The sequence below is a fragment of the Portunus trituberculatus genome, chromosome 18 (assembly GCF_017591435.1).
Source record: "Portunus trituberculatus isolate SZX2019 chromosome 18, ASM1759143v1, whole genome shotgun sequence".
Taxonomy (NCBI): Eukaryota; Metazoa; Arthropoda; class Malacostraca; order Decapoda; family Portunidae; genus Portunus; species Portunus trituberculatus.
Genome location: NC_059272.1, coordinates 22505986 through 22518485, shown reverse-complemented (window position 1 = coordinate 22518485; position 12500 = coordinate 22505986). Strand labels below are relative to the sequence as shown.

General features: G+C 45.7%; 2 protein-coding genes across 5 annotated transcripts in view; both read right to left on the bottom strand.

Annotated features, from left to right (window-relative positions):
* The window catches only part of LOC123505583 (ras GTPase-activating protein raskol-like), a 286512-nt gene that overhangs the window by 99530 nt on the left and 174482 nt on the right, over positions 1–12500 (bottom strand). The window lies entirely within an intron of this gene.
* LOC123505584 overlaps positions 1–12500 on the bottom strand; it is an 80040-nt gene that overhangs the window by 6637 nt on the left and 60903 nt on the right. The window contains exon 3 of one of the 2 annotated variants that reach the window (XM_045257073.1): positions 9454–9602. The exons of the other annotated variant lie outside the window; for it this stretch is intronic. Coding sequence (XP_045113008.1) covers positions 9547–9602 — 56 coding nt within the window. The 3' untranslated portion in view covers positions 9454–9546. Of the gene's footprint in view, positions 1–9453; positions 9603–12500 lie in introns of those variants that run through there. 2 annotated transcript variants of the gene reach the window in all.

The following is a 12500-nucleotide window of genomic DNA, read 5'->3' as shown; positions in this document are numbered from 1 at the left end:
CTCTCTCTCTCTCTCTCTCTCTCTCTCTCTCTCTCTCTCTCTCTCTCTCTGATTTTTACTGTTTTATTTTTCCTTATCCTTCTCAAGTTCTTCCATTCCTCTTCTCTTTCATCCATCTACTTTACATTTATTCTTCCTTTCGGTTTTTGTTGATATTTTTTCCCTTTTTCGTGTCCCCTTCCCACTCTCTTTGTTTTCTCTCTGTTATCATAATTTTTCTCCTTTTCCTGTTTTATTTATAATTGATCTTACATGTATTGTTTTTTTTTTATTTTTACCCATTCATTTAAATTATTATCATCACATTTCCTCTCTGTTTTTTTTTTTCATTTTTTTTCTTCCACTTCATTGAAACTCGGAGCCATGACGTCAATAGTTTACTTTTCTGTTTGTTTGTTTGTTTGTTTGTTTGTTTTACTCTTTATTTTCTCCTTTCCGGCTTTTGTCTCTTGTTTTCCTTTTTTTTTTCTTTTCTGTTTTTTTCATCTCGTGCATTCATTCTAAACTAATTTCCTACTTTCTTCTCGTCTTAACTTTCTTCCTTAAACAAAATTATTACAGTCTATACTACCACTCTTCCTCCTCCTCCTCCTCCTCCTCCTCCTCCTCCTCCTCCTCCTCCTAACAATTCATTTTCCTTTTTCCTTTCTTTCTTTCCTTCTTCTTCTTCCTCAGTTTTTGTCACATTAGAATTTTCATTATTCACATCAGATACTCTCTCTCTCTCTCTCTCTCTCTCTCTCTCTCTCGTGATCGTGTTAAAATTCAAATGACAGTGGAACCAAGAATCAATTAGTCAGAGAGAGAGAGAGAGAGAGAGAGAGAGAGAGAGAGAGAGAGAGAGAGAGAGAGAGAGAGAGAGAGAGAGAGAGAGAGAGAGAGAGAGAGAGAGAGAGAGAGAAAGTAAGAATGAAGAAGAAAGAAGAGACAGAAAAGTAAGATCAGAGAGAGAGAGAGAGAGAGAGAGAGAGAGAGAGAGAGAGAGAGAGAGAGAGAGAGAGAGAGAGAGAGAGAGAGAGTAATTCGTTAGAGATCACCTAAAATTGTCTCCTATTTTTTTTTCCTTCCTTTCCCTTTTCACTTCCCTTTCATTCCTTTCCTCCCCGACCCCCCCCCCTCTCTTCACCCCCTCTCCACCTTGCGTCACCTTCCTTGCGTCACACTCGGCTGCTTAGCGAGAGGAAGATACAGAGAGGAAAATAAAGAGGCGGGAGAGCTTAATTGCCTCGTCTCGCCGTAAATGATCCCTACTTATGTGGCGGGAAGATGAGGAGGCGGGATGGAGAAACAGTTAAGGTGGAGGAGGTGAAGTGCAGGAGGTGGAGGATGTGGAGTGGAGGAGGAAAAAAGCGATGTTGGGGGTTGTGGTGGTGGCAGTAGTGGTCAGGAAAACGATTTTTTTTTTTTTTTTATGTAAATCTACAGATGGTATTTTTTTTTCTATGGATATTTCAGATTTATTGTGGAAGTTCTGAATTTTGTAGTTTAACTTAAGCTAAGCAGACTTAAATTTATCCTATCTCAAGCCAACGTATTTAAATCTAATCTACACAAACGTAACTTAATCTAACACATTATTCGACTAGAGAGTAACCTAACCTAACACTGACCTAACCTAACTTAACCTAACCTACCTCTCTCCAATCCAAACCAAACCAGTTCATCCCAACCTAAGCAGTAACTTAACTTAACAAATTAACCCAAACACAAGTTAACCTAATCTAACCTAACCTAACCCCAACCCCAAAACAGAACCTACCTGAACCTCACCTCACCACATCCAGGATACGCCTAACCCAACCTAACCTAACTTAACGTATCTAAACCATCCCCAACATAAGTTAACCTAATCTAACTTAACCTAACCTATATAAACCTTGCTCTTATTTTCTTGTCTTGCTTTTCTTTTCTTGTATTAATCTTGCTTTTTTCTTTTCTTCTTAAACCCCCAAAATATCGAACTTAACCTACATGAACCTCACGTCACCTCACCCAGCCTAACTTAACCTAACCTAACCTATCGTGGGAGAAATGACTTAGTTAGCGGGAAATAATGAAGGTGGAGTGTTCGTCTGAGGAAATTTACCACAGGGGGTGGGGGAGGGAAACTTACGGTACGCTATTTTTTCCTGCTTTCTAGTGTTCCTTCTTCGCTCGTTCTTTCCTCTCCGCTGCTGCAGTTTCTTTCCAAGCCATCCATCCCTCACATCTGTCTCTGTCTGACCGCCACACAGTTATATCATTAAATAAAAGAGAAGGAGGAGGAGGGGGAGGAGAGACAGGAGGAGGAGGAGGAGGAGGAGGAGGAGGAGTAACGCACACGCCACACATCGCATGGAAGAAGAGGAGGAGCAGTGGGAGGAGGAGGAGGAGGAGGAAGAGCACGGAAGTCAGGTAAGGAGAAGATAATTGCAACACGATAAGATAACGGAGGAAAGAAGTTGGTGTCGCAAAACAGGACGTCGGCGGCTGGTTCTTCAGGATCTAGGCTGGTGGTATCCTGGTCGTGCGTACACTAGTCGTATGGAAGTCGTTGCGTTTCAGTACCATCATTACCAGAGTTACTACAAAAGCTACATTCACTACGAGAGTAAACGCAGAGAGATGTACAGAGAAGAAGGAACACCCACCCACACACACACACACACACACACACACACACACACACACACACAAAGGCTCAATCACACGTAACCAGAAACAAACAGAAGCAATTACATGCAAACACGCGGCCACAGGTGTCAACACAGACAGACAACATCCATGAATCCCCCAGAAACACGACCGCCGGAGAGAGAGAGAGAGAGAGAGAGAGAGAGAGAGAGAGAGAGAGAGAGAGAGAGAGAGAGAGAGAGAGAATATGTAATGTTAAAAAATAAACTAACTTGAACTTGGGAGGAATAAATCAGGAGGTGAGGAGGAGGAGGAGGAGGAAGAGAAGGAGGAGGAGGAAAAAGAGGAAGAGGGAAGAAGAAGAAGAAGAAGAAGAAGAAGAAGAAAGAAAAAAAAAAAAAAGACGAAGAAAAAAAGAAAAAGATAATAATGACGATTAAGAATAAAATGCAGAAACGAAGAAGAAGGAAGAGAAAAAAAGCAGGAATCTATACATACACATACATAACCTCCATACATACATCATTCACCACCACCACCATCACCACCACCACCACCACCACCACCACCACCACCACCACCATCCTACACCAAAGAATCCATCTACGTAGGCACACTAGACCAACAGCAGTGAAAGTGACCTCGCCCCTGCACCCCCATGCCCCCGAGAGAGGTCACGCCCCACGCCCCATGCACCCCCACTCCTCCCCAACCCCGCCTCTTACACGCTACTTAACCCCGAAGTGACGCGCGACCCCGGAGAGTCTGCCAGGGAAAGTCTTGAGTCAACCCTGTGATTACGAAGGAAAACGGAATAAAGAAAATGGGTGGAAAGATTGTCAGCTGTAAGTATGATGATGTTTTCCTCGATAATGTGTAATTTTGAGGTTCAGGTAGCTTAGTGTTTGGAAATGTGTGTGTGTGTGTGTGTGTGTGTGTGTGTGTGTGTGTGTGTGTGTGTGTGTGTGTTCATCTTCTTGCAAATGCATTCTCTGAGCTCACGTCCCTCTGGAATTCGCGTGCGCCACACACACACACACACACACACACACACACACACACACACACAGCAAGGGAGAGAGAGAGAGACGTTACTTTTTGTTTTTCTCTTGATTTTTTTTTTCTTTTTTAACCTGATGATGATGATGAGGAGGAAAAGGAAGAGGAGGAAGAGGAGGAGGAGAAGGAGGAGGAATAAAAAGAGGAATAAGTAAGCAGTTATTTCCAGTTTCTTTGTGTCATGGCAAATAAATAAACAAATAGTGAAGCAAAGTAGGTACGTAAGACGCAATTCACGTAACCTCTCTCTCTCTCTCTCTCTCTCTCTCTCACTTATACTAAACTTATCTTTCACCACCACCACCACCACCATCACCACCACCACCATCACCACCATTACCATCACCACCACCACCACCACCATCACCATCACCCCCAGTTTCGCCATGATCATTTGCCAAGTTAGAAACCTCATCCAACCTCATTTCATCCCAACCTAACCCAACCCACTGTCCCGTCCCCTCCTAACCTCACCCCCCATACTCCCTGTCCCCACCTCTATTCCTTCCCTGGTGGTTCCTGCAGCGGCGCGCCACATGACCCAGACTCAGGGGGTCGTTAAGCGATTAATAACGTGGGAAAAGGCAAAGTTACGCTGGTTAATGGCTGTTGTGTTGTGTTCCTCGCCATAGAGTGTCGGTTTGCACGCGGTGGTGGCTGGGCTGCGGCTGGTGGCGGGCTGTTGTTATTGTTGTTGTTGCTGATGCTGTTGTGAAGTTGGTCGTGGTAGTAGTAGTAGTAGTAGTAGTAGTAGTAGTAGTAGTAGTAGTAGTAGTAGTAGTAGTAGTAGTAGTAGTAGTAGTGTTGGTGGTGATGATGGTAATATTGAGGTAATAATAGTAATGTAGTAACTGTGGTGGTGGTGGTAATTGTTATGATGGCAGTGGTCTACTACTATTATCATTAGAGTAGTAGTAGTAGTAGTAGTAGTAGTAGTAGTAGTAGTAGTAGTAGTAGTAGTAGTAGTAGTAGTAGTAGTAGTAGTAGTAGTAGCAGCAGCAGCAGCAGCAACAGTATACGCACCACCAACAGTATACGCACCACCACCTCACCACCACCACCACCACCACCAGTAACACCATTAACAATAACATACGACTACACAATGGGCACATATCCCTACACAGGACACCAATAGCGGCGACATGATGTGACTGCACGCATCACTACTGCCCCTATTACTGCTGCTACTTCTGCGGTGGCGAGGCAGAGGCAGGCAGTAGCAGTAGCAGTAGCAGGAGCAAGAGGAGGAGTGGGTCAGTGTGGATACAACTTAAAGGTGGCAAATCCATCATTCACAACACAATCCTGGAGTCTGCCACCTGCTACTGACAGCGGGAGGTTGGGGGAAGGGAGTCGCGGGAGGGGAAAAATAGACGGGAGGGGCGGTAAAGGAGAGGGGACGGAAAGAAGCACAGAGGGAGAGGAGAGGAGAGGAGAGGAGTGGGGAGGGTCGCAGGGGGAAGGAGGTGAGTGGAAAAAATAAAAGCGAGAGGAAACCTGGGAAAAATGAAGTGGGAGGGGGAGCTTGTATTATAGGTGGGGTGGTGAGTGTTTTTCTCCTCCTTACTCTCCTCCTGCCCCTCCCGATCCCCCTCCAGCTGTCCCTCATCCCCGAGCATAACCTTCCAACTAGTTCTGACCTTTAACGTTCAAGAGTTCCAAATGTCAAACAGAGGACAGTATCTCCCGCCAGCATAAGTCACGACTCCAGTACGACTCTCAGTATTGGTAGAGTAGAGCTGCCCCGCCCCGACCAGCCCCGCCTTGCCCCGCCCCGTCCCGTCCCGTCCCAGCCCGCCTCGTCCCGCCCTGTCCACGCCCTTATCCCAAGAGTTCTCGTCCTGTTTCGGTGCCCCGCAGGTGTTATTAAATCATTGTTCGGTGAGAATATCCCTTTTCTCTCTCTCTCTCTCTCTCTCTCTCTCTTGCAGCGTCGGGTTATTGTTGTCCGCTGCGCTTACTCCTCTACTGGCCGTCTTTCAGTGTTGCAGCGCCCTTGTCCCCGTGTTTCGTGGCTTCTGTGGCCCCGTGTTCTGTGTTCTGCTCCTTCTCTGTCCTCCTAATTTCCTATTTTTCTGTTCTTGTCTTCTCCTGTTTCTGTGTTCTTGTGTTCTAGCCTTCTGTGTTCATGTGTCTTGTCGTTTTTAGTATTGTGTTCTGTTCTTCCAGTGGTAGTTTAGTGTTCTGTGTTCTGTTCTTCAGTGTTCTTATTTTCTCCCTATCTAGTATTCTCGTGCTCTGCTGGTTCAGTTTTGTCTTGTTCTGCTGGTTCAGTTTTGTCTTGCTCTACTGTTTCAGGCTCCCAGTGTTCTGCTAACTGAGTCTTTAGTATTTCGTTTTCTTCGTCACTGTTCTTCTCTTCTCTGTCACTCTTTATCAGACCCTCCTTCCCGCGGCCTTCACTCCCGCACCGTAGCTGTCTTTGCTATCCCCGGCAGAGTAACGCATCAATAAGGGAGACGCCTCACTGTCGCTGCTATGCCCTCGTGCCCTCCAGCAGCCAAGCACTGTGACGCCGCCCTGTCCCTATCCTGCCGCAGTACCCCACTCCAAGCCCCCGCGTCAAGGATCCCCCCGTCAGCTCCTGGATACAGCGGCGTCCCTAAAGGTGGCAGACTAGTACATCAACCTGCGAGTGTGTATGTGTGTGTGGTAAGAATAAGCACACACACACACACACACACAAAACACACACACACACACACACACATACACAAAGCGAGATTGGACCGTGTATCATAACCCACAGCCATCCAGCTAATCCTCCCATCCATCCATCCATCCCTACACATCCATTTCCTTCGCTTAACCTCCCTCCCAAACCCGCCTAAATTTACGCGTCTCATAACATCATATGTCTCATAAACCATCACAATGCGGTAACCTAACCTTACCTAACCTAACCAATCCATGCATACAGCCCGTCCCATCACCCGCATTTCTCCTGCACAGCTCAGATAATCACCCTGCCTGGCCCACTTCAACACCGCTTCATGCCTCACTCTCTCTCGTCTTCCTCTCGTCTCTTTGTGTCGCTTTATCTAATGTGCGTCAACCGGCCGTTACAAGAGGAGGAGGAGGAGGGGGACGGGGAGGAAGGGGCACCAGCAGGGTAGGGGAGGGTGTAGCGTGGTTGTGGTGAGCGTGAAGAGTGTTCGGTTTCGTGATATACGCCACTAACCCTTCCTTAGTCCTGTCCTGCCCTTCCTGTCTCCCTGTCTCCCTCCTCTCTCTCTCTCTCTCTCTCTCTCTCTCTCTCTCCCTATAGGCTGCAGCTCCCTTTACTCCCTCTACCTCTCTTATTCCTCCTCTCCCTATGCAATCTGAAGGCTTAGTTACGCTCACTCTAATAGTTATAGCATCTTTTTCAAGCAGATTTTCTTCCCTATTCGCCTCCAAAATCTCAAAACTTGCTCCACGTCTGTCTTTCCCTCGACCACCCACCTCAGTATGTGTCTCGCCACCCACTCACTCAAATAATCCACCATACTACTCCACTCAACCCAGCATGTTTCATTCCTGTCATCCCCAAAACTCAACGTCCATCTGCATTCCTCAACTCAGCTATTCACACCCACCCACGCACTACACGCACGCAAACTCCCTCCCATACCACTCCTCCCCGCCCAACGATGCTCTCCCAGGAACTCTACGACTGCGAGAGATTATAATGGAGAGCTTGGGAGGACTTCAGGCGCCCCCAAGCACCCATTACCACACTAAAGGAGACGCTGAAGGTGCTGAGGTCACGAGAGGAGAGGAAAGGGGAGAGGACACGAGGGATTCAACCAAAGATCACCTACCACTAGTTATCTCCCTCGAGTCTCCTGAAGGTGCCATGGCAGGTGCTACAAAAGGTCGTATTGTTGTTGTTGTTGTGGTGGTGGTGGTGGTGGTGGTGGTGGTGAGGTTTAACTACGCGTGACGGTGTGACGACTACTACTCTCTCTCATTAAGGTCAGGTTAATTAGTGACGTCCTGAAGTATAAGAGGGTGACGGAACGGTGTGGGAGGGGAGGGAGAATGGGTGGTGATGGTGATGGTGCGTGATAGATGGTGGTGATGGTGATGGAGGTTGAGAATTAGAATGCGTAATGAGAGAAATAGAAATGATGGAAAAATTGAAGATGGTGATGGTGATGGTGATGGTGTGAAGGATTGGTGATGAGAGGAAGGCGTGTGTGTGTATGTGTGTGTGTAGAGGGGGAGGTGAGGATGCCATGAACATGAGTGATGATGATGATGAAGGTGATGGTGATAATAAGAGGAAAATATTAGTGATGAGAAAATGTGTAATTGTGGATGGGATGAGTATGAGTGACGATGGTGATGGTGGTGGTGATGGGTGATGGTGGTGATGGAGTGGTGATAGTGGTTGTGATGGTGATGGTGATGGTGACGGTGGTGATGGGTGATGGTGATGGTGGATGATTGGTGGAGGTCAGTGGCGAGGTTAGGGTGGATAACATAATCCTATCCACTTATCCACTCAAGTCTACTCCTGCTTTGCTCCTCTTCCCTCCTAGCTTTCCTTCGCTCTTTTGTATGTGTAGTTACGGGGTGTCTGAGTGTGTGTGTGTGTGTGTGTGTGTGTGTGTGTGTGTGTGTGTGTGTGTGTGTGTGTGTGTGTGTGTGTGTGTGTGTGTGTGTGTGTGTGTGTGTTGTTGCAGAAGCCGTGTATGTGGCGTAGTGCTTCCTCTTTATTGAATATTGCGACACACAAACACACACACACACACACACACACACACACACACACACACACACACACACACAACAACAACAACAACAACAACAACAACAACAACAACAATAATAGAAACATAATACAAGTGAGAATCATTTCACCACTATTATTACGATTGTCACTATCATTATTACTATTATATTATTATTATTACTATATTATTATTATTATTATTATTATTACAACAACTATCACATCTGAACACACTGTCGCAACACACCAACATCTGTGTCGCGTGTCTCTTAATTAGCTTTGCACCTGCGAGGAAGAGGAGGGTCGGTAACCGCAGGTGTGACTCTGCGGGTACCTGTACATGTTTGGCTACCCCTCCCTCTCCCTCACTCTCTCTCACCCGTGACTCTCTCTCTCTCTCTCTCTCTCTCTCTCTCTCTCTCTCCGGCCCCTACCTGTACCTACCTGTCACCTTCACCCACACCTGACGCCACACACCTGACGCCCACCACTCACTCCATGCTTTCATCTGTTATATCTTTATTGTCTTGTATAATCTCCTTCTCATTCTCTTTATTCTTTTTTTTATGAGTTTGTTTTGTCTTCCATGTTAATCTCTTTGCAATTTTCATCTCCCTCTTTTGTTTCAGTCTCGTTTTTATTGTTGTGTGTTTGTGTTTTATTTTTGTTGTTTTTGTTCACTCGTTTGTCTTTAATTCTATCCTTGTTCTCTCTCTCTCTCTCTCTCTCTCTCTCTCTCTCTCTCTCTCTCTCTTATTCTCATTTTTTACTGTTCCACACTATTATCTCCCTCATATTTGTTTTCCTCTCCTTCACTTCTTCTTCCTCTTTCATATTTCCTCTTTACTCTTCCCACATGATACATTATTTCCACTCACTTAAATCTCTTCCTCCTCCTCCTCCTCCTCCTCCTCCTCCTATTCCACATTATCACACAATTGCCTCTTATCTCCACCGCCTCCTCTCTCTCTCACTCCCTCTCTTCTCCCCCCTTCTCTCCTTTACTTACTCCCTCTGTGCCTCATAATCATCTCCTTGTTTACCCATTATACTCACCTCTTCTCCCTACCCTTTATCTCACTCTTCCTATACTCCACCTCTCCTTCTCTCCCTCCATTTCACTTACCTTCCCTTGACAGTAGCAGCGCCCCTCAGTCTCTCTCACTCATTCTCTCTCTCTCTCTCGTGTCACCTCGCACTGACTCACCTGCAACAAAAGAAGCAAAGTTAATTAAGAGATACAAGGTTACATATATTACAAGGTTATGACTGTTTTATTTGTCTATTTGTTTTTAGGGTGTGTGCTTGTGTTTTTGCTGCGGTGTAATAAATAACATAGCTCAGATGACAAAGACACACACACACACACACACACACACACACACACACACACACAAAGACACGAGTGAGGTTAAGGTAATGGGAAATATAAAGAGAGAGATTTGTGTACGTGGTGGTGATGGTGGTGGTGGTGGTGGTTGTAAAACGTGATGGGAATGACAAACAAAAGACAATCTGGTTGGGTATGAAAAGTATTGGCGCTGCTGTGTATAGTATTGTTATTGGTGTTGTTATCATTATTATCATTATTATGACGCACATCCTTAATTCCAAGAGCGTACGTGCAAAAGAGAGAGAGAGAGAGAGAGAGAGAGAGAGAGAGAGAGAGAGAGAGAGAGAGAGAGAGAGAGAGAGAGAGAGAATGGTGACCAACTTAACAACGTAAAATCGCTGCAATCTGCCTTTACACACACACACACACACACACACACACACACACACACACACACACACACACACGCACACACACGCGCCAATATGCAACGCCACGACATATTGAAATTAATTGGAAAAACAAAAAAAGAAGTGATAAAAAAAAAAGAAACTCACCACACATCACACACACACACACACACACACACACACACACACACACACACACACACACACACAGTTTATCAGAGCAGAACAATCAGGGTGGTGAATCTGTGGCCTGGGGATGATAGGGGGAAGTGGAGGAGAGAGAGAGTGAGATGGGGGTGGAGAGAGAGAGAGAGAGGGGGGAAAGTTACAAGCTCCCCCCCTTCCGTCACCTCCCCTTCCCTACATCTCTCCCTTCACCAGGTTACCTCCCCTTCCCCTCCTTCCACCCCCTCCGCTAGCCACCACCACCACCACCATCATCACCACACGTCACTCACTCGCTACAACCATCACCACCACCGTAATCCTTCATCCTTCACCGCCTTCGTCAGTAGTAGTTTGAAGCATTGCACTGTCTTTTTCCCACCGCCTCCCCTTCGTGGGTCATTAAATGGGGCATGTTCAGTGTTCAGTCAATGTCTTATGGGTCATTTGGCGTGGATTTTTAATAGTAGGTATGGCTTTCATATTTGTGTGATTAGTGTTATGTAGCTACCTGTTTGAGTGTGTGTGTGTGTGTGTGTGTGTGTGTGTGTGTGTGTGTGTGTGTGTGTGTGTGTGTGTGTGTGTGTGTGTGTGTGTGTGCATCTATTTATCTGTTTATCTATATTTCTATCTCTGTCCATCTTTTATCATTCTATTCCCAGACACGCTTATTTACTTATGTCTTTCTATCAAACAATATTTATTCATCTAACCTAACCTACCTTTCTATCTATTTGTCTATTTATCTACATTCATATCTATCTCTCTATCTACCAATTTTCCTATCCATCTAACCTAACCTATCTATCGATCTATTTATCTACACTATCTACCTACCTATCTATCCATCAATGTGACCTCAATTCCATTTCGCGGGCTTTCTCAAGTAGAGCTAATGACCAGCTAATAGGAACAGTCCGGGCCATTGTTATCGTGAGCCTGGAGATGAAATTACTGAACCGTCGCGGAAAGTATTTGTCAAGGACGCTTTCTGTCTGTCTGTCACTGATCAGGAGGGAAAGTTAAAAGAAATTAGAAGACACGCAGGCAACTCGACACAGCGTTACGTATTTCTGGCTACAAACAGGCTGGAATAGAAAGGAATATAAAGGAAGAGCCAGCACCAACAAACTCTGAAGATCTGAAGAGGTTTTGGTAACTATTCAACTCTAAGAGGGGAAGTGAGAGGAGGAGGAGGAGGAGGAGGAGGAGGAGGACGCGGATGAGAGAATTTCTGGTGTGAATAATCTAAATTTCAATGAGACAAACTTGAGAAAGAATAAGAGGAAGAAGAACAAAAAACAGCAAAAGCAACAACAAGAGAAAGAGTATATAAAAAAAAAAAAAACAGAGGGAAAAAGAAAATGTGAACCTCAGCAAAGAAGAAAAGGACAAAACACAAAAAGAAAGCCAAGAGAGAGAGAGAGAGAGAGAGAGAGAGAGAGAGAGAGAGAGAGAGAGAGAGAGAGAGAGAGAGAGAGAAGCACGTGTGAGCCAGCTATAGTGAGTGCTGTATGCGGCTGAACGCAAGACCTCAACCAGCACCTCCAATTCTCGGCGGTGCGGGGCGTGACAGCGTGCACGAAGGCCTGGGAACCGTGACTTGAGACGTGAAATCCATCTACCAGCTTTTTGACCGCACTAACTTTGATATACTCCAATGGGGCTGATGTTACCGCGGTTTCAGCCACCAGTCTTACCCTCCAGTAGATCTTTCTCTTCCTCCTCCTCCTCCTCCTCCTCCTCCTCCTCCTCCTCCTCGTCGTCGTCGTCCTCGTCCTCCTCAAGGTCTGTTGCTGCGTGGTTTTCCTTTTGTATTTCTTAGTATGTCTCTTTTTTCTCTTCCTTTTCATATTGTATCAAGAAAACAGATTAATTGACTCAGTTAGAGACCAAAGATTTGTTACTCCATAAAATCTACTTGAATCTTTGTGTTCGTGCTCCTTCTCCTCTTCCTCCTTCACCTCCTCCTTTTCTTCTTCCTCTATTTTTCTTATAAAACTGTGTCATATCTCCTGCTCTCAGCCAATATTCATTATGGAAGAGGAGGAGAAGATGGAGGAGGAGGAGGAGGAGGAGGAGGAGGAGGAGGAGGAGGAGGTAATATCATACTCTTCACTGCTAGATCTCTCACTACTTCTTCCTTAATTCTTTTCTCCTTTCCTTCCACCTTCCTTTCTTCCCATCCTCCCGTCCT